The 21,592-nt window shown below is 38.8% G+C and overlaps 2 protein-coding genes and 1 non-coding gene across 3 annotated transcripts; 1 reads left to right on the top strand and 2 right to left on the bottom strand.

The window, feature by feature from the left end:
- Positions 1-1,936: 1,936 nt before the first annotated feature.
- On the bottom strand, positions 1,937-4,607 carry LOC124996038 (proteasome maturation protein). Its single transcript, XM_047568852.1, has 6 exons — positions 4,473-4,607; positions 4,077-4,174; positions 3,774-3,834; positions 2,537-2,638; positions 2,346-2,439; positions 1,937-2,245 (listed from the first exon to the last, which is right to left on the bottom strand). The coding sequence occupies exons 1-6, from the start codon at positions 4,473-4,475 to the stop codon at positions 2,178-2,180; spliced, it is 426 nt and encodes a 141-aa protein (XP_047424808.1). The 5' UTR covers positions 4,476-4,607; the 3' UTR covers positions 1,937-2,177.
- Positions 4,608-4,750: 143 nt separating this feature from the next.
- On the top strand, positions 4,751-4,822 carry trnac-gca. Its single transcript has one exon. It is a non-coding gene; the product is annotated as a tRNA-Cys (tRNA).
- Positions 4,823-6,050: 1,228 nt separating this feature from the next.
- c18h11orf65 (chromosome 18 C11orf65 homolog) lies at positions 6,051-9,827 on the bottom strand. The gene is made up of 9 exons (XM_047568490.1): positions 9,724-9,827; positions 9,081-9,162; positions 8,866-8,958; positions 8,736-8,789; positions 8,435-8,644; positions 6,732-6,862; positions 6,383-6,553; positions 6,248-6,303; positions 6,051-6,099 (listed from the first exon to the last, which is right to left on the bottom strand). Exons 1-9 carry the CDS (start codon positions 9,726-9,728, stop codon positions 6,068-6,070), a joined length of 834 nt encoding a protein of 277 aa, XP_047424446.1. The 5' UTR covers positions 9,729-9,827; the 3' UTR covers positions 6,051-6,067.
- Between the last annotated feature and the right edge of the window lie 11,765 nt (positions 9,828-21,592).

The raw sequence follows: 21,592 nt of genomic DNA, 5'->3' as shown, positions 1-21,592 counted from the left end.
ATCAACACTGAGGCTGCACATATTCCCGCAATAACAACAACCAAAACATCTCATCTCATCACAGGGGATGAAGCCTCCCTATTGGTATGGCATTTCACCACAAGGTTTGGGGTTGCATCAGCAAACAGTTTGTTCATCATTAAAGCTTTAAAGCCTTCCATCAAGTTTTAGATATTATGTTTTGAGGGTTGACTTCACTAGTTTCATTACGTGAAAACAAATAACTTTTTCAAGCTGGTCTTGGTAAAAAAAAAAAAAGGCTTTAAAGAAATATATGATTACAACTGATTATGGTTTAACTTAAGATCTTTTTTGTTTCTAATTCACAGATTAAAGAAACACTTGAATCTTGATTCACACTGTGTCATATCTTAAACAAAAATACTTTCTCAAAGATTGAGTGGAAGGAAGGCAGGGGACAAAAGTCGTTAAACATAACTTTAAAGTGTGGTTTTAATGTGCTGATTCAAACACAGAAATTCATTTTTATTTACTGCCTCTTTGAATCGCGCTCAATGTGTAGATGACTGGCGCATGCGCAGCGTAGCTGCCAAACAGCTTACTGTTAGAATGGCTAGAAGCGGCACGTCTCATTTAGTGGAAAATTCACACTGCTCATCGCATTTTTACATTTACACAACGACTTAATCAGCAGCGTAGTGATTCACTGCTGTTGGAAATACTAATACTTTGTTCCAACGAATAGAAGAGTTTGTATAAGCACAACTCCTCCCCTAGCGTGACGTATATTTTCCCAGCATGCTATGCAGGCGAGGAATTGTAATAACTCTCGAATAAGCATCACGCTATTAATGGTAAGAGCGATGTTGTATTGTCATAAATGTTGTGATTATGTTTAGATCATACGAATGTGTTTCTGAAAAGTCATGTTGTGAAAAGTAGCACCCTATTTAAAACAGCACTGTTCAGTCACCACTATAAATACTTGGAATTCAAGAATAGCTCTGTGACTGGTCCGATGGTGGTGAGATTTCAATTGATTGCTACAGTGAGTTACAGAACCTCTACGTTTCTTCTCTCCCCTCCCTCACCACCGGCCATGACCAGTTTTTTGACTATATTTGTTTTTAAAAACCTTCAGAATAACTGTATTACAGCAACGTAAATAAGAATATATAAAAGGTAAACGTCTTCAAGTTCCCATCATCTGCTCTTCAGTATTGGTGCAGAGACTTTATATAAAAATAGTTTTCATCTTTTGGTTTTGCAATGTATAATGTGAAAGATTAAAAGCTGAGTTTGTGAATTCGTAGCAAATTCTCCTATATTCATATTAATTTTCCATGAGAGCATCTTTCCTTTATTTTTACCTTGTTCCTATCCTCTCTCTGAAATGTTACAGAAAAGCAGAATAATGACAATTCAAACCAATGTCTCTTAATGACTTATAAAGGCTCGGCTGTATTCGGTTCACTTATCTCATATTTTAAGAAAAAATATTACCTTGTCAAAACAGTCAGATGTTATTCAAACTGTCAAGTGTGGTAAATACATACTGAACCATTTAAAACTGGCAACACAGTTGATTCTGTTTTTAATTCTTGGAGACAAAAATACAGCAGAAAACATGAATTTGAAAATAAGATGAAATTCTCATCTTCCAGGGAGACAAAATTTTGTTAGGTTAAACTAAATCTAATATGTGCTAACCCAAATGTAGTACTTTTTATTTCTGTATTTAACATATTGAAGGTATTTAAGGTAAACAATAGTAATGAAATGCGGATGTGGAGTAAAAGACAGTCAACTAAAATCATAGTTTTGTGTGTAGATGTTGTGGAGGACTAATTTATATACGACTATAAACTGAAATCACCTTGATCACAAATACATACATCACTAGTTTGGATGACAGGTGACAATATGAGCAGAAGTGTAACAACAACAGTTAAATAATTGGTCAAATGATCCCATATCATGAGGAAGGTTATGAAGTTTATTAGAAATAACAACCGGACTGGAATCATACAAAAGCAGCCATGAAGATCTGAATGACTGTTGTAACACCCGCATCTATATCACCACCACACATGCCTGCCCAAAACACTCCAGACTACAACTCTCAGCAACAGAGAGGCTAACTTTTATTTTTGGGTTTATAAACAAACATATGCAGATGTAAAAGCTTTGTGTGTGTTTTCTGAGTCTGTCTTCTTTCACAACAATCCCAGTTTGTACTCCACCATCAGATGTGGCTCACCCATCATTTCACTCTGACCTGGATCTGTAAAGGGGCAGGAAACAAACACGGTGGTAGGTGGTTAGGATTCATGTTAAACAGATGTGTGAGCAGTTGTGTTAAAGCGGAAGAATGAGGTTCTCACCACTGAGGATGTCCTCAAAGCCGATGGACTCGTCACTGCCCCGCAGTGTGTCCAGGGCCAAGTGTGAACTCGGTAAGAATGGGAGACGCTGGATCTGGATCAGGTTTAAGAAGAAAGATTTATAAATGAAGAGCAAGCAGAAGTGGACAGAAGTGAACAGAGAGGGAAGAGGGGATGTGCGATGCAGTCACCTGTCTAGCTGCCCTGTACTCCATCTGCAGTTTGAGTGGCGCATGAAGACCCTGGATGTTTCTGAGTGTGGAGAAATTCATCTTGTCCTGGTTCACCTGGAACTGCAAATCACACAAACGCACAAAACAATCAGCAGCGCACAAACAAAAACTATAACTTTCACCATCGTTATTTATTCCTCTTCATTAAGAGAGGTCAACAACCTCAAAAATAATTTGATTTGCATGGTGAACGTTGGCAGCGCCTTGCACAAAAAGATAAAAAAATAACCAAAAAAAGCAAGACCCCAAACATTAAACATGTGAGAATTCATTTAACAGAAACCCAGCATGTTGCACAGTCACTAAGCATGCACATCCCCTGGATTTCCCACCACGAGTATTTGAACCATTAATGATTTTCCCCCCTTATTGTTGACTGGGTTTAATGCCTGTGAGTTATTGCTGCCTCCTCATCTGTAGTTTTACAGACAAGAACTAAAAAACAGCTCTATAGAGCAGGTGCTAATAGCTAGCATGAAGACATTGCTTTCCAGCAAGTTGTAGGCAACACGCACATACATAAAACTAAACAACAACAACAGATGGCTGTTAACATTTTGCACAAAGTGGATTTGAGCAAACTTGCTGATAAATAATACAGTGGTGGTGCTGGTGGTCAGCACTGTGTCATCTTGACTGACAGAGTCTGCATAGTTCTCCGAGTGTCTGCGTGGACTTCCTTTCACATTCCAGACACGTGCATGTTACGTTAACTGGTGACTTTGCATTGCATTTTGCGACCCCCTGCAGTACCTGCACAGACCCTCTGTTGAAGACCTATAGTCTACAGGACAATATGCCGCTGTTAAACCAAACTTAACGCTACAAATGAGGAATAAAGACACACTATAGACATCTATCCTAGTTAGTTTGCAGTCTGTTATTCATTAAAAGTAGTGTTAAAATGTGTAGTGTTAAAATATGTCATAATTATGTTTGAATATAAGTTTAACAGGAAAATGTCTGTCTGTTATTTAGTACTTAACCAAATTATCAGTTCAATAACTGGAATAGAAAACGAATAATAAGTCTCAAAAATAACCAAACAATAGATTAAATGACTTAAATTGTCACAGCCCTACTCCCCATCTGTCTGTGTAAAGACTAACAAGCGAAAACAAGGTTTTCCGTGAATTAAGGTCCAGAGTTGGTTTGGGCTACTCCACTTTTCTCTGACAGTTTAGATTTAACTTACATTTTTTTCTGACAGCTCCAGCGGGTGGCTGGGAATGAGCTCATTCTTTACACTGGTAAAGCTGTAGCAGAAGAAGAAAGAAGAACAAGTAGGTTATAACAAACATATTGTGCATTTAATGTGGTCACAAATAAAGGTTGCAGTCCCTTTTGGCGGACACAGAGGTAACACACTTCACAACTTACATAACACCGGTACAGCACAACAACGACGTGTGTATGTATGTAATTGCATTTATGTTTATTTCTGAACAATGTATTGTTAAATATTCTTTCAAATATTCAGACACATTTTGTGTCTCACCCGCTACGCAGAGAGTCCTGCACTCCGTAAGATCCCTGCGGAGCGAAGCCAGCCACAGGTACACTGTCTTTCAGCTGAGAGCGGAGTCCTCGTGTATTCTGTCATAAGCAAACACGACACGCACACCATTTATATTCAAGAAAAAATTGGCAATATAAAGTAAAGTTTAATTTATCCAACCATGCCGCAACAGCTCATCCAACGTAAGCGCTAACTAGCATTAGCTCGAGTGACTAATCAAATTCACAAGTCCTGAATTTTAGACCCATTAAGACACATTCTAGGGTGCGGACAAGTTACACGGCAATACGCATAACTAAGGAAAACTGCAAAATGGCCATAACAGAGGTTAACCCGAAAAAAATAAGTATTTCTGATATATAAACGCCATCATACCATTTTGATTCCGTTTCTCCCACTTTCCTTTCGATATACTTGAATTTCCGGTTGCGTCGCGTTTTCATGACGACATATCCGGCCACAAGGCAGGCCGGTATTTACTGTCTCTTGTAAATTGAGCAGACAGCGAAATACCAATATTATCATATAATGTGTTCGTGATCAGTTTAATGTGAAATACTGTTACGATTAATATCACATCAAACCTGTCATAACACCGACCGAACAGGATAGGAGTATCTTCAAAAATAGAGGCTAACAGCTGTTGTGTATCAGGGGGTATAGCTCAGTGGTAGAGCATTTGACTGCAGATCAAGAGGTCCCCGGTTCAAATCCGGGTGCCCCCTCTTTTCTTTTTTCTCGTTTACTCAATTGCCCGAAAAAACTACCACATGATCATTTTCACAACTCTTAAAATATTCGACTTACATATATTATCACATATTTATTTAAAGGTACACTCAATTTAAAATACACGACAATGAGTCAAATGAGAGAAACACATAAGTTACAGAAAATCAGTATCTCACCACACAGGTTTAATTGAGTTTTAATCTTTACAGATACAATCAAGCTGGTTGTCACACAAGTAGTAATGCACTCCCTGTGCACACATGATAACATACACTTTACATTATTGGAAGGATTACTATTCAGCGCCCCATGGCATACGGAGCAGCTCCACCATTGTCATCTATGTGTAGGACTTATCCACCTTGATCATGAAGATGGGCGTATCGACAAAGAGAGCTTTCATAGACGAGGAAAATAGTGTTCTCAGGTGTGGACTCTTCTCTAGTGACACCAGTGACGATCTTAAATTACCATACATTTGTCTGACATATTTGAATAACTATGCAAAGAAATGCAGAGGCATTCAAATTTCACCAGAAGCCTATTCAGTAAAAAACTGGCATCAGTTTGAGGTTAAAATCAGTTTGTTGCTTGGGTTACTGATTTTAATCACACTGACTGTAATACACAATAACAGACAATGATCAATACGCGTTTATGTCAAGGAGCAGGCTCGACCAGAATCACAATGTTCATACAAACACCTTGAATTTCAGATGCAGCAAGAGAAGTTTCTGCATGAAGGAACAATGAAAACACACCTGCTCTTATTACTTCAATATATCCCAATTTTAATATTTCTTTCTTTTTTCTGAAACCTGTCTTAATATTGATTCTACATACGTGGCTGCATACAGGGAACCCATGTTCATCCATTTTTATATGTAGATGTTCAGTTTTCTGATGTTCAGAAACTTAACTAAATAATGTGGCGGCAGACCAGAAGTCTCCAGATCTGAGCAATCGGATCTGGTTTGCTGTGGAAATTCAATAATAGGTTTGATCATTTTGGGTCACTGAAGTTCATCTCACTCAAACACTCATTCTAATGTCTTATAATACAGAGTGCAAATTATATGTAATCATTTAAGCTATTATTCAAGCTATTATTTCTGCAACAATAACAGCTTGATTGCACACAAAGTACGTTTCGATGTCTTTGGAATTAAGTTATCATGTTATCAACCTTTGTGTGTTATCCTCAAGTCACAGGCGGCACAATTGTAACACAATTGATTTTATTCAAAGCGGTTTTCATAAGCTGACTCATCTGTAAGGGGGGAGGAGGACATGGGAAAAGGGGGAAGAGAAGGGACGAAGTGATGGAGGAAAAAGAACAAAATAGAGAATACAGTTACAACAGTTTACTTTACACTCTGAGAAAATAAGGGAGTGCTGTAAAAGAGGAACATTTTTACCTCTGCTCAGTTCAGATGAGTGACTGCAGGCCATTTGTCTCCACTCCTGCATATACCTGCACAAATAAACGTTTAAAAACTTAAACTTAAAACTTAAATGCCACAGAATAGCTAACACAGAGAGAAGGATCTCACTCTTCAAAGTTGAGAGTGTTGGTCCAGGCCAGGAGCTCGTCCAGCTCCCATTCATGTATTTCATCGTCTCCTTTTCGTTTGATGGCGTCCATCACTTCCTGTGTTGAATTCTCCACAAGGGTCGCCATGTGTCTGTGCTCTGGATGAGCCTGGAGACGACCCTGTCTGTACCTACATGTAAAGGAGAGGGAAAGCGTTTCTTCTGACTTACTGCCATTACTGAATAGGTTAGCAGTTAGCCCGGTTCTGACCAAATGTCAAGGGGGTTGCTATGCTATCTAGAGCAGTTAGCTAATGTAGCTGGAACGGATTTAGCTGAAAAATACACAAACACCTTCCTCCTACTCACATCTGCTTCAGCCATTCAATTTTCCGTCTTTTCCTCCACTTGTCTACATCTTGCTTCCGTTGCAACCGGGAATAGTGAAAGTACATTTTTTTGTTAGCGCCAATCTCTGCGGGCTCGCCCATGCCATCCACCTATCAGAGAAAAAGAAGCACATCAACACAGGGTCTATGTGCCATATCTTTATTAATAATATTACCAGGTGTTTCAGTGTGCAATATGTCTTCTGAAAATTTAAATGGTTGTTCTCTACAATATTTGAATTTTTAATTATTCACTACCTTTGTCCTGATCCTGTGTGTTCCTCTCGTCTTCCCTCTGTTTTTTTTTTTGTTTTTTTAAATATAATACACAGTTGTCGATAAAGTTGGAATTAAATTGTTTTTAGATGGATTGCTCTTTATTCCTATTTATACACACTAGTAATCACTTTGGACCATGTTCACATACTGAGTCCCAGTAACCCAAGTGAAATGAATTCATGTTTAACAATTGTTTAGTGCTATAAAAGGCGAGGCATTTGCCGTGTTGTCCTTTTCCTGCTTAAAGTCTGTATATAACCCACTTTTTCAGAATTGGCAATTATCAACTGGAAATTTCCAACCAAATTTGTCAAAGAAGATCCATAGGCTATGCCTCGTCCAACGCCATTAGCAATACACCAAAGAGCGCTTGCACTCCAACAGGATAGACACAGCAAGCTAATATTGCTGATTTCCTTGGAATAATGCAGAATATGGTCTGTTAAATTCTCAAACTTCATCGAGAAGAGTGACATTTGACCAAAAGTACCAGACAAGAAGATAGGCAAGTGCTTAATCTGTGTTGTAGATGTGGGAAAATGTCAGTGATCTCATTGTCTGTGGAGAAGACACCCATCAAACTGTGAATCTAAGATTGCTTCAGCATGGTTACTGAGCAAGGTGAACGACCAAGTTTCCACGCCTAACTCAGAGTTTCTTGACTTTGCTGGGCTAGAGAGCACATAAGGTTACAGCTTGGGCACTAGTGATACATTGTCTTTATGGACGAGAAGTGCTATTTTCCTTGATTGTTGTGTACCGGGCCAGCAGATGCCATGTCCTGCTTGCACCCCCGATATGAACCCTATCGAGCATGCCTGGGAGGGCGAGTCCTTGATGAGAGAGACAATATTCTTCAGAGTCTACAGGAAATTGAATCCCAGGATCTGATTGAAGAGTGGGACGTCCTGCCCATTGACAACATCAACAAGCTTGTGGACAGTATGTATAATCTGTGTCAAGGATGGCCTCCAAATTAATGACATTTGAAAGAGTAATACTGGGCATTGTTACACATCGTATTTCCTCGAATATGCCTTTTCTTGTTAAGTGAAAAACCCAGTGTTGTTTAAGCCTGAATACACAGTTTGGAAAGGTTAAGTGGGGTTTAATTTTCACGTTGATATGTTTGGAATGTTGTGTGAAGTGTTTGGATATTGATCAATAAAGTTTTGAGAAAGTATAGTCCTTATCTATCAAGAGTAAATCAAATTGTCACAATCGTTTCATGAGAAGAGGTAAAAAAATATTTTATTCCAACTTTATGGGCAACAGTGTATTATGCTTTATTGGGGAACAGATTAAGTGACTTTAGCTTGCAAAGCACTGTCATGCAGATTTTTACCTTATTTATTTCATGGTTGTTGACTTACATACAGTACATACATGATCTTTGTTCTTTACCTTGCTACAGAACAACCTCCAGCTGTTGTTCTCCATACGCTCATACCAACCCGATCGGTCCTCCTGAACTGAAGGCTGCCCACTGTTGGTGTGCTGGGCCACGGGCTTCTTACGGCCTGTCTGGGTGTAGTCCTTTGGGCTGCTTGCACATACATCTGTGATAGGCCGATGGGTGAAGATCTTGTAATAGATATTGGGAGGAAAGGTGATCTGAATCCAAAGGTAATAAGGTAGATGTTAGAAGGTTTGTGTGCAAAATTATTAACATAGTTGTCGAGTGATTTCTCTCCTTGGCTCTTACCCCTCCAAGTCGAAATCTGATAAACACCCCAGCTGCAGCATCCAGCAACTCTGTCTGCCGTGGGAAAGTCATTTTTAATTTTCGCTTCATTAGCCGTTTTTATTTTTCCGGTTGTCATCGTTTTGGTTACCTCTCTGGGATTGACAGTTTTGAGGATTGCCTGTGGATCCTGCTGGTTGCAATGACCAATCAGCTCTTTGAAATACTTGAAGACCTCTCTGAACTGCAACATGGGTGGGAAAAGGAGTTACTAAACGTTGCTGTCGATGTACTTGCACATTTACATGTTTATCATTATTATGCATATACAGTCTGTGTTCCCACAACAGCAGAAGCAGCACCCACCACATGTCTTCTCCAGGCCCTCTGAACTATTCTGGCTGCTACTTGCTGCAGCATTTCTTGCTGGGGCTCCTCTTCATGCGAGCTTTATACATACAGAATAACAAGTAAACAGATGCACTGAGACATTATATTGAATTTTCCTAGTGTAGTCATTCAGTTAACATTTTAATAAGGCTGATATCAAGTGCTCATATTAAGTGGTGAGTTGCCATTCCAATAAAATCAGGCAACCTTGAGGTCTGGATCCAATATTGTCATTATCATTTATGCTGCATAACGAGAAATGAAAACTGTTTGCTGCAATATGAAATAACAAAAGCAGGTCATATTATGTCAGTAATACTGAATTCCTATTTATTCCTAAATTCACATATCAGTTATGCTATATTTTATATATATCTTTTTTGTAAAAGCTCATCTAACTTGCTGCGTTTTGGGGTTTAACAAAGCTAAGTTTGTTCTATGCCTTTAATATTGGGGCGCTAACATTAGCTAGCTAACGTTACAGAAAACACAGGTTACACGAAGCAATTAGCCTCAATTCATAGTTTCAAGCGTCTGTAAAAACTAAACCTCACTAATTAAACATTAATATGATTTACCCAATTCAAACTAGTCCCTTAACATGAAAGTAATTTATTACCTCATGACTTCCCTTTGAGTAAATGATAGCAAGTAGGATAAACGAAAGCAGGAGTTGACGACTATTCCAATCGGTTACTAGGCAACGTGGCGTGTCAAAGTAGCTAACACCATAGACATCTATGGCTAACACAAAGCGACGTAGTCCCACAAGTACCTTCAAAGTAAAGTTCAATATTTGAGCGTGGCCTGGAAGTTAATCAAAAATGATTTTACATTCACATGTATGAAAAACATAACAAACAATATCGCAATGATAAAGCAAAGGCTTCTTTTTACAAGCACCCGAACACTGTCATTTTAGTGTGTAGCTTTATTTTGAAGGCAAAATCAATCAGCCGATATCCGGTTAAATGTGTAAATAACCACATAACAGTTTTCACACGCATTTCAGTAAATATATTTCAGATCTTTTTGTTTAAAAAAACAAAACAAACAAACAAAAAAAAATAAGAGGAAGAAACACGTATGGAATTATGCAGTGAAGTGTTAAACAAATGTTATAAGAAGCCACCCTATGCTTTGGTGACAGCTTTGCAGCCATCCTTTCAAACAGCTTAATTCACCTGGAACGGTTTTCCAAAAGTCTTGAAGAAGTTGCCAGAGGTGCTAAGTAGCCTACTTGTTGCCTGTTTGGCCTACACTCTGTGGTCCAACCCATCCTAAACAATCACAGTTGGGTTTGGGTGTGGTGATTGTGCAGAGCAGGTCATCTGAGGCAGTACACAATCAGAAGGATGTGTTTTTTCTTCTAATGTATTTGCCTTGTGGCTACAACAGGGAGAAGAAAAACCTACAAGTGTGCCCAATGGCCTTTAGATGGAGCTATTTAACCAGTAATTCTGTCTTCCCTTTAGTCTACCACTCACCCATTGTTTCAGAGGCGATCACATTGACTTCCATTAGTTTTCTGCAGCAATAAATCCATTAAACCTTAAAAACATGTCTAAGTTTTCATGATGCGGATGTGAGATATTTGTGCCCATTATACCATTGTTAAAACAGATTTATTTTCCCACAACATGTGTAATATACTCATACAACAAATCAGAAAGGTACTTTGTGAACCTATAATTAGTAATGTGCATTCCTCTCAACCTCCCAACTCGAATTTCCAGGTCAGACAGCAAGACCCTGTGTGCTCTCCATCTTCCAACTCAATTAGCCTGTCAGACACTGTCTTGTAGAGTCATCACCCCACTCTGTGTGATCTCTCTGTGGTAATAGTGAACTGCATTGAATCCCACCTGCTGATTTAGTAGTTGAAGTATCCTAGTGTGTGTGTGTGTGTAATGAAAGTCTCAACAGAGGATTAAGACATCAAACATCACAGATAACCCAGGCGAGGGTTCTGTTTGTGCTCCAGACAAAGTGTGTTCATAGTTCAGTACCGTAGCAGTCACTGATTTGAATTGCTAACTAAAAAATGTCCATTATGCAAATGTCCACAGAAAGTATTTCCTCATCACAGCCTGTGGGCATGTAACGAAATCCAGTTTTCATTTATTCATAGGAGTTTTACTTTTATTTCCTGCAAATCTGTTTTCTTCGAGAGTGAAACTCTACCTTTCTGACAAGCAGCCCTTGGACAAGGTCAAAAATTTGTATCAGCCAGGCTGGGATCGTGTATTCAAGCTCAAGATATATGACTTTTGGATCGCTGAATGTTTTCTGTGATTTATATGTTGGCATGACTTTGTAATTTGTCTGCAGATTGTTTGCAATGTCAGAAGATGCGAGTTTACTCTGTGAACCACATCACACTGCATATCTGATTGCATGATACATATCAATTTTCTAAAATTATGTGTAAAATGAATGTGTAATTAGAGTTCTGTACTTTGGTTTACTGCTGATACATCTTAATTTGATGATAGTGTATTATTTAAATCAGTTTGGCATGTTGTTGCTCTTGGATCTCAGAGCCAGATTGCAAATATGTAGTACTGAAGGAAAAAACACAAGGCTGTCAGTCCAAATGGAGGAACGGTTTAGGTGTTATTTATTATATCTAAGCAGGTTTAGGTGAAATTAATTTATGTGTGTTTTACACTCTAAATCTAAGTGCTATTTACATAAATTCACCTCAGCGCCTCATTGCCTCCTCACTGAGCCCTTTCCAGATCCCTGTAATGGAAAGGTTGTAATTTTGGATTTGTTATCTAAAGTATCTCCACATAAGTGATTTCCTCATTCCCTAGTTTTGTGGGATCCCACAAGGTTCAATACTTGGCCCCCGTTTCTTTTCTTTTCTTTTTTTTCTTTTTTTTTCTCTATACAGTACATGTTACCTAAATTGTGTATACATGATATTTATTTCTTTTGGAACACAGATGATAGACAGCTACTTGTATTTGTCCTGATAAACCCAGGTCAATGTGTCATCAATCATTTCCTGTCTTGATACAGTTAAGTAATAGCTGTCCAAACGTTTCCTGCAGTAGAATAAGTCACCAGGCAAAAGAGCACAGCTTTCAAAGAACACAGCTCTTAACACATTTAAAGAGAAACAACATCAAACTAATCCTTGCTGTATTTTAATATTAATGACTTCAGTGTTTAATGCTCAGGCCCCAGCTGTATTATAGGTGGTACTTTCATTGCTCTGTAAGTGAGTTTTCAGAGGGAGCTCTGAAAATAAAGTTGTTACTATTTTTCTGATGTTGACCCCGACCTGCCACTGATAAATCTGCTGATGAGAAGACAAGAGAACATGCCGTGTCGATGAGTGTGTGACACAAGGACAAATTACATTGTATTACATTGTATTACATTGTATTATAGTACCATGGATGTTCCCAAGTGAATATCAAAACGGCATTTTTGGTGTGTCCAATTTAGACATCCTGTGTGTTAGTGAATAATTTCCCTCCCTGTCACTTTTCATCAGCCACACACTGTGGTGGCAACGTTTCCTCATTTTTGCTACCGACAAGTATTTCAGTATTAGTGTTATCACAGGGCCCAGGATGGACAGCAATAATGGAAATACTTGTCTTTCCTCACCACCACTCATCACATTCAGTTAACAGTGGAGCAAGACAGATGTTGATGTTGATTCCTGTTGGCACAATATGTTTGGATAATAAAACACAAGATGCACCTATTCACGCTGAGTGCATTCATAAATCCATCCTTCCAAACTGAAATGGCAGCTTACAGAATATAAAGCACACACACATGAGCACACGCATACATGGACACAGTAGCCCTAAGCCCATAGTAGATACATAAACCTTTAATTACAGTAATATAAAATGGTTGGAAATAGATTGGAAATATAGAAATATATGGGACGGAATGACAAAACGAAAGAAAAACAAAAGTAGAAAGTGGTGTTGTATTAAGATATTGACTTAGCGGTTACAATAGAACCACTTTTATCTAGACTGGGAGAGTCAGTGCACAAAGAAGTCTATCATCATTTCCAAGAACAGACCAGTGATTCACAAATATGCTCAACAAGATACTTAGACAGAGCAGCCACCTCGCTTCAGAGGTTAAAATGAATGTCTCAGGGTTATCAAGTCCAAAACCAAAGTATGAATGCATTGGAGGGCTGTGACTCAGTGTAGATTGTCAGGAGTTCGCTGGTAAAGATGCTAGAGTCGTTTTGAATTGTTGTATTTGATTACATGTACAAACACAAGGTGCTATAAGGTCACCAGTTACTGTATATCTTGCATATGTACGCTTATACATGTGGCATACAAACATATCCATTTGTGTACTTCTTTATATGTGTAATTCAAAATTGTACAGTTATGTGGAGTATGTACTGTGTGCATGAGGGCCAGTTTATTTCCTTCCATTTTCACAAGATTAATCCTGTCAAATTGTTTTTTAGGTCAGCTGGATCTAGTGACATTTTCTCTCTCACACAAACACGCAGACAGACACATACAAAGGTATGTACAATACTGGATACTGGATGTCCCTTTAATTAAATATATTTAGTCCCAAACTCTCAACCATTAACTTGAAAGAAAATCATCCTCAGGTTAGAAGAAATGCCGACAATGACAATGTCCAAACAAAAAATGAAATCCGCTTTCAGTGCAATGCTCCATCAAGTTCAGCTACTTGCAAACATATGGTCATCCATCTGAATACATACATAGATAACTTACAGTCTATTTTTCAAACTTTATGGCTGTCCGCTATGATTGAAAAACAAGCTTATGGGAGTAAACCTATTCAGTAAAGCTGTGGAATTGCAAACCAAAACAATGCGTGGAAAGACACCAAAAGACTGCATACAGCTAAGTGATCAGAAATTTTTTTTGCCAGGTTTGTGGAAACCTGATGACAAGTTACAGTTTGACTTTCAAGATGAAATCAAGTTAATCTGATTCTCTTAGATAGTAATGACTAGTGCGTCTTTTAAAAGGAAATTACAAAATGTTTGTATATCATGTCATATTAATTAGGTAAAACATTCTGGTCTGAATAGTGTTTTCAAACCAAGGCCAGCATTAAACCTTTCACAGTTATACAGTGATTCTTATATACAACAGCTCAGACTGCAAGGGCACATTTATAAAGAGGTACAAAGGCAGGAAGGTTGGTCATGAAGGAGATCATGTTGATTTGCATGATTTATTTTTGTTGATACAACCTGCCGAGACCGGTCTGCAATAACATGGGTGGTAGAAAGTTGCTTTTGTATTGCGAGTTGAAAACACTTGATATCCACCCAGCAAGGAATGAGCTAGGCTCATGCCATAGTTCCCATTAGCCATAACATTATAACCTCAAATTATAACCCACCTACATGATGACATTTCATATAGACCAGTCAGGTATAACATTATGACCATCTTCCTAATGTTGTGTAGGTCTCCCTCGTGCCTCTGAAACGTATGTATGGGCACGGGTCTTCTGAGGGTGTCCTGTGGTATCTGGAAAGAGAATGTTGTTAGTGGGAAACTTTGGGTCCTATGAGTTGAAGTGAGTGGTCTCTGTGGATCATCCCACAGATACTTGATCAGTTTGGGATCTAGTGAATTAAGAGGCCAGGTCAACACCTTGTTGTGCTGTTCTTCATGTTTTTGAATTGTTCCTAAAGTGTTTTTTTTGTGTGTGTGTGTGTATGTGTGTGTCTGTTTCAGGCTGTGTCCTGCTGGGGATGGCTGCCACCATTATTTTAACCAAATAATGCACAAAGTTTGGCTGGAAGCTCTTCTAGTGACAAACTTAAATGAAGCTGACAAGACATAGATGTGATGTGGTCGTACTGACCTCTAAAATGTTTCAATCAGATTCAAGGAGTGCACTTTATCAGAGCACTGCAGCACGAACACAATTAAACTGAGTGCGACAATAGACATTGCTCCTTCTAGTACAAGTAACAAAAGACCTGTGTGTGTGTGTGTGTGTGTGGGGGGGGGGGGGGGGGTGGGGGGGGGGGGGGGGGGGGGGGGTGCTCCTTCTGACCCTTATTTTTTATCTTGTTTTCACTCCATCTTTCTCTGATATCACTTTGTTTCCTTTCATGTCTTTACTCTCCCATCTTCCTCATCTTCTGAGAGTCACAGTCTTGTGTGGGCGTCTATGGTTTGAGACACAGAGATATTCCATTTTTTCGCTCGCCTCTATTTTTCGGCTCTTGCTTCATATCAGGTTAAACAGAACTAATATGCCTCTAACAGATTACCTTATTTTACCTCTGCAACTCGTTTCACAGTATAGGAAACAATCAGCTCTTAGAGCCTGTCAGTCTTTCCCTACTGTATCGAGACTTCCTCCATCTCTCCGTTTGTTCTCTGCCTTTTATCTTTCTTCCTTGCTTGTTATCCGAATTTCCGTCTGTCTGCCCATTTCCCCTCCTCTCTGTTTCTCGCCAAACCACCTGGTGACCCTGTCATTCTGAGTTTTATCCCAGCTATGTTTCCATTTGCTGGAATGGAGAATGTGCTACTCTACAAAAGGATATTTGAAAGTGGTGCTTGTCATCATCTCCGAGTCAAATGCCATATTGTAGTTAACATGAAGTGTTAGCTTAAACTGGCATTTTTCCTTTTCTTACCATCTTAATTTCTAATTTGACATTGCCTTTAAAAAAAAAAAAAAAAAAAAAAAAAGATTAATGATGCTCCCACATCATCATTATTCTGCAATCTGAATTTATTTGACTGTCAGCACAGACCAAGGTGAGACCAAATTATATTACGTTAACTTATCATTCACTTCCACAATTTCTGAAACACTTGCATGTGACATTTTATTGCTTTTTTTTTGTCAATGACACTAATACTGTCCACTCTTTTTACTGTTTTCAGGTGCTTATTTACCTGGGAGTGCAGAAAGACAACTTTCTCATCCTCAACAAAAAATAAAACCCACAACATTTTGTGTACTAGAGAAACAAATAAAAATCCAGATCCCAGATGCTTTCTGGCATTTAATTGTGAACATAGAATAAACAGCAATAAGCTTTCACTGATCCTCTTAAAGACCTCAGCCATGCCTCTCATTTACTAGCCTCCATTACTACTTCTGAAAACCACAAAGAAACATGAAGCTAGTTCAGTGCAGAAACATTTATACCATGCTGTCTCAGAGTTCTGCATACCGAAGATGTTGAGTAAGTTAAACATAATAATTCACCTCATTTATTAACAGACCATATTAGGAGCCAAAGTCTCCAGAGTCATGCTCTGTCAAAGTTTTAAATGACCTGAGATATTCTGTTTTTTTTTTTTTTTTTTTTTTTTTGCAAGCGCTATATCTTTGTATTCTTCAGATGATGCAGAAAATTTGGCAAACAATACTGTGTGACAGGCTACACTAGATGTATGTGGCCCTGAAAACCTTCTGTCTGTAGTGTTCCCTGGACACTTGCCTGGGCAGACAGTTAAAAAGCTTTTTACGTGATTGTGGGTAAAGTTAATAACATAATTTAACATTTCTCTAAAGGACATTAGCATCAGACAGCCTGATCTTACTCTGAATATTAAGGAACAAATAATATGACAAAATAAATTATAGAATCATTAACACATTTAAGAGAAATGAATCTGTCATGGAAGAACAGCCCATTTGATCTCACAAGGTTACATTTGTCTGGATCCAGAGTTTGCAATTGGAGTGGGGGAGGATATGTAGGCACGTCAAATACTCAAGGATCATCATTGTTTACTTGCTTCTTATAGACAGGGCCAAGCATGACCTCTAGGGCTCATGCACTTAAAGTATAAAAACTGAAATATCGCCTCAGTCTTGTACTGAGCGAAGGGATCGTAATTAAAACCTCATATTGTAAATATATCATTGTTACCAGCCATGATAGCATAGCTGGTAATGTTTTCCGACACCTGGTGTAACAAGAAGTACCACAAATGTGAAGAACTAGACTGTATAAGTATGGGCGTGTGTTTCCCCCGCTTCCTTGTATTGGTCAAACTAATGCCTGGGGATACGGGCAGCGCACAGTATGGCTGCATAGAGGTGCTGCAATAATGCGTTTTCATTTAATTAATATTACACTCTGCTCTCTTTCCACCAGTTACAAGGAAACATTGGATTATATACTGTACTTATTTTAAAAAATAGTTTTTACAACTCTCACAGTCGCACGGGACGACTTTATGGAGCAGTGGAGTGGTGGACACTATTGCGTCTCATCCTGTTTTTTAGTGATTCATTTCAGCCCAAGTCCCATCCACTAACATGGAGGAGGTGGAGTTTATGACCTATACTGCATCTAGCCACCAGGGGGAGCTCTACTTGCTTTGGCTTCACTTTTGAGGAGCAGTACCGCCATCCATATTTATACAGTCTGTGGCGAAGACGAACAAATAAATTTGGCTAAAATGATGAGTTGTTTAAATCATTTAATTGTCTGACAACCCTTCTTGTTAGCAATGTCATTTTCATCAGCATAGAAGGATTGTGTTACAAAAATAATGAATTATCTACTAATATTCAAGGTGACTGTAATTGCCGAACACAATAACTGTTTTATGCAAATGACATGATCAGTAATTTAAACACAGAAATGATTGAACCAAAACCTCCAGTGGCAATTCGCAACAGAGACAAATGAAAGTTTTGTTCCCTTGAACTTCGTACTGAAGGAAGAGAGAGTCGAACTTTCACTGTTGTCTTTAAATGTCTATTCAGTTTGTACATGAATGTAATCACAGGCTGAAAAAAATGATTTCAAGAAGCTTGAATTCATGCTGTTTGTTTCTTCAAAAGAAACATTCGTCCTGATTGCATACACCCATGATGTGAATGTGGACTGTATACTTGACAGCTCAACCACCTCCTCCACCATGAACTACAAGAAGCCTGTGAGCGACTGCAGCCTCTTTAGTGCCGTTATTATAATTCGTTTAAGCAGGAGCCCGGCAGGATTTCAAGGCTTCATTAGGCAAAGCCTTCCTGTCTTCCATTACAGTATAATTGAATGTAAACAAATATCCGCCGGTAAACAAAGTAGACCCTTAGCGTCTCCATTACAGCTTCCTTAAATGATTTCTGACAAAAAATTTGATAAATTAATGTGGGCAGTGAAGGGTAACGTCTTGAATATTACATTCTGCATGGATTTAATGTCCAGTGTCCAAGTCATATAGGAAGGGGACTTATCCCTTAATGCATGTGTCTGTTTGATGTCAGATTCCCGCAGACATATTTTGGTTTGATGCAAAGAGGGAGAGCCTTTGTCCTTGGAACCAACCAATAAATGAACAGGAATAGCTGGAAAAGACGTTTTCAGTGGAAGTGGCAGGCTGAGTACTTATTTATCAAGCCTGGGCGTCTCATTTATGGTGAGGAAAAGTTGTGCTGATCCTTTAAGATGTGTGGAAATTGTTTCCTTCAAGGCCACCATTATATAAAGCAATCTGCAGCTCAAGGATGGGAAATAATAATAGGGGGATTTTGTTTTCTTTTTGGTCTCTCGGTGATGTCAAACAACACTCTCAAGGTTGGAAGGATTTATTTATTTGATTGAGCTTGCACTCCAGCCTTGGAAATGTTGATGACAGGAGTCTGGATCACACAGGTTAAACACAATTGCTTGATTCCACTGAGTCACCCCAGTTGTCACTAAAACAGAAGATCACAAAACAAAACACAAAACTGACTCGCAGCATCCTCAACTATGAAACGCCAGGAGTGCAGCTCTAATTAGCACATTTATTAAAGGCTCTGTAGGACTCCTAAGCTAAACCGTGCTTGTGGCAACAACAAATGCAATGGGGAAGCTATGCTCAATTTGCAACAAAAGTGACATTTGTATTTGCAAATTAATTGTGAACATTTGGCAACTTAGTACTTTTATTTATTTATTTATTTATTTATTTTATCAGTTTGCAGAAAGTGGTGAATGTAGCTAAATCTGAATACATCCTTGATTTGTACTCAGTATCTGCAAAAAAAAGACCAGGAGACCAAGAGAGTCCTGGTCAATACATGCAGCAAATACACCTTTGTTGTGTATATACAGTGACTGAAAATCTCCACAAATAAATTTTTACTATGGCGAGTATTAATCAAAGGCAGAGGACAAGGAAACACAAAAAGAACAATTCTACATTTTCACCAACACTTTCAAGTTCCCACAGTTTTATAGCTGCCTGCCAGCTGTCTCTGTCTGTGTCCTACTGGGGGTTTATTTAGTAGAACATCAGCGAGAATATTTGCGATTTGCTCTCTGCTCTGTGATCTCTTGATGGCCGTGATTTTCTAGCTGGCACTTACTATGCCAATTAAGATGGTGAGCATGGTGAACATTATTGAATAGGTTTACATGATGTTTATTAGGAAACAGACAAAATCCCATTCTTTGAAAGCTATGAAAAGCGTGTGTAAATTAGGAGTTTTGAATCGTAAGGACCTTTAAAATTTGAATCCATGATTTAATGCAGTGGCAATGTGACGTATTGACATTTTCCTGCTGTAAACTCCTATTCAAAAGCAGAATACATTGGGGATAAAAGTATGTGTGTATTTGTAACTTGATGATCTTGTGGAGCTGAACCATGAAATAAATGTTGTATGGTTCAGGGTACAATCAGGTTTAGAGTGCGGTGAGATTTAAGCATTTCGTCGTGGTGGTTAAGGTTAGACTACAGGGCTTGAGAATGCATTGTGCTGCTGAGGGTCCTCACAATGATAATAGTACGAAATTTTGTGTGTGTGCGTGTGTGTGTGTGTGTGTGCACATAACAGGTGTTTCCTCGTTTTGCAGCTTTTCCCCACTGACCTTTCCTCTCAAGAAAAATGACTACACATTCACTGATATCAATAGCACACACAGACGCTCAGGTTGTGTCCAGATATTTTTTTTTTATTATTATTTTTAGCAGTTTGACTCACGGCTCCCTCCATTGTTTAAGGATTATCACAGTTGCTCAGAGCCATTTAATAAGCTCAAAGAAGCAGAAATAGACCCAGTCTGTGTTGTTGTTATTCCTGGGTCTTATATTTTGGGATATTTTAACATGGCCTTAACTGGGACAATAAACATTGTGTTCTTCCCCTCTGTGACCATTTCAAAATTTGAATGGAGGCGCCGATTGTACTGCGTTTTCCCACTGTGGTAATTGGCAAATCAGTGCGATGAGGAACATAAACAGGCCTCTCATGGTGTTCAGGACAAACAAGAAAGATAGATTTGCAGGTGCAATCAGAAGAAGACACAAGGTAACCTTTGAATGCTTCATCTTAAATAAACTACCATGAGAAGTGAACGAAGACGTTCTTGATTATAAGATCATGCTTTGCATAAATGCTATTAATTATCAAATACTTAGGCATCAACTTTGAGACAGATCTGCCGTCTATAGATTTTAAAGTGCAGTATCAGTCTGGCTAGAGGCCTCAGCTAAAGTTCAGTGACAGCACAAGCCTCTTATCTCAGCCATCACTCTTGACACAGATACAGTAGTTTCCACAGGATGGGTGACTCTGTGCAGGCACGTGTGGGACAGCCACATTGATTGATTTCCAGTCTGTCCAGAACTTCCCACAAACCTCCTCCAGCCAACACAGGGACGTCTGCTCTTGTTATAGATGAAGGCAGGAAGACAAGTCTGAGGCTGCAGGACGCTAATATTAGAGGAAACAGGAACACAACTTTGTGAAGCTCCAGGTGCTGTTGGCACATTAATGGTTTTACCGTCTGTAGCTTGATTAACTTTACTGCTAACAAAGTTCACAGACTGAGACATATCCTCTATATGAAGGAAGAGGAAACTTTGTAGGAGGCAGTCAGTAATTTATGACATCTATAGGACCAGAAGGAGCTACAAAGATCAGCGGCTCGCTCATAAAAACTAATGAAAGGAATGACAGACGCCCTTAACTCGTACTAAAATGTGATAATGCTGGAGAAAACTGAGAGATGCACAAAGAAACTGAGTGATAGCGGCAGTAACAAGCCTTCGTTTTCTAATTGCATTCTTCTGCTTTTAACTTTACTTTCAACTAAAAGATGTAAGCTGCTGCAAAACTCTAGCAAGCTAAGTAGTTAGCCTTTCAATTAATATCGACGAAAGAAGAGGTTTAAAATTGATTGAGTGTGCTGAACTAAGAAAGTCTGCTTCAACCTGCAACGAGCAGCCACTGTCTGGACCATCCCACCTTGGCACAAACCATGCGGGGAATTGTATTGCACTGATTTTATTGTGCCATAAGACAACACTTACTGTACATATACAGTTTATACAGATAAGCCACAACATTAAAACCACTGACACCACTGTCTGTATGATGATCCACAGATGAACCGGTTTCCAGACACCACATTGGAGTCACAAGGGAGACCTACACAATATCAGGAAGATATGGTCACAATGTTATGCCTGACTCGTGCATATAAAACGTCATAATGAAGGTACGTTATTTTGAGTTGGTCA

This window comes from Mugil cephalus, chromosome 18, assembly GCF_022458985.1.
Source record: "Mugil cephalus isolate CIBA_MC_2020 chromosome 18, CIBA_Mcephalus_1.1, whole genome shotgun sequence".
NCBI classification, from domain to species: Eukaryota; Metazoa; Chordata; class Actinopteri; order Mugiliformes; family Mugilidae; genus Mugil; species Mugil cephalus.
The sequence above is the reverse complement of the archived record's forward strand: the minus strand, read 5'-3'. Positions and strand labels throughout refer to the sequence as shown.

What these genes read in the sequence shown, in the direction of transcription:
- LOC124996038 (XM_047568852.1), bottom strand. An exon ending in AGTACAGGGCAGCTAGACAG is followed by an intron (nt 2,440 to 2,536) that starts GTGACTGCATCG and finishes AACCTGATCCAG; the next exon opens with ATCCAGCGTCTCCCATTCTT. An exon ending in CTTTGAGGACATCCTCAGTG is followed by an intron (nt 2,246 to 2,345) that starts GTGAGAACCTCA and finishes GCCCCTTTACAG; the next exon opens with ATCCAGGTCAGAGTGAAATG.
- c18h11orf65 (XM_047568490.1), bottom strand. An exon ending in GGGCCTGGAGAAGACATGTG is followed by an intron (nt 8,959 to 9,080) that starts GTGGGTGCTGCT and finishes CCCATGTTGCAG; the next exon opens with TTCAGAGAGGTCTTCAAGTA. An exon ending in AAACTGTCAATCCCAGAGAG is followed by an intron (nt 8,790 to 8,865) that starts GTAACCAAAACG and finishes TTCCCACGGCAG; the next exon opens with ACAGAGTTGCTGGATGCTGC.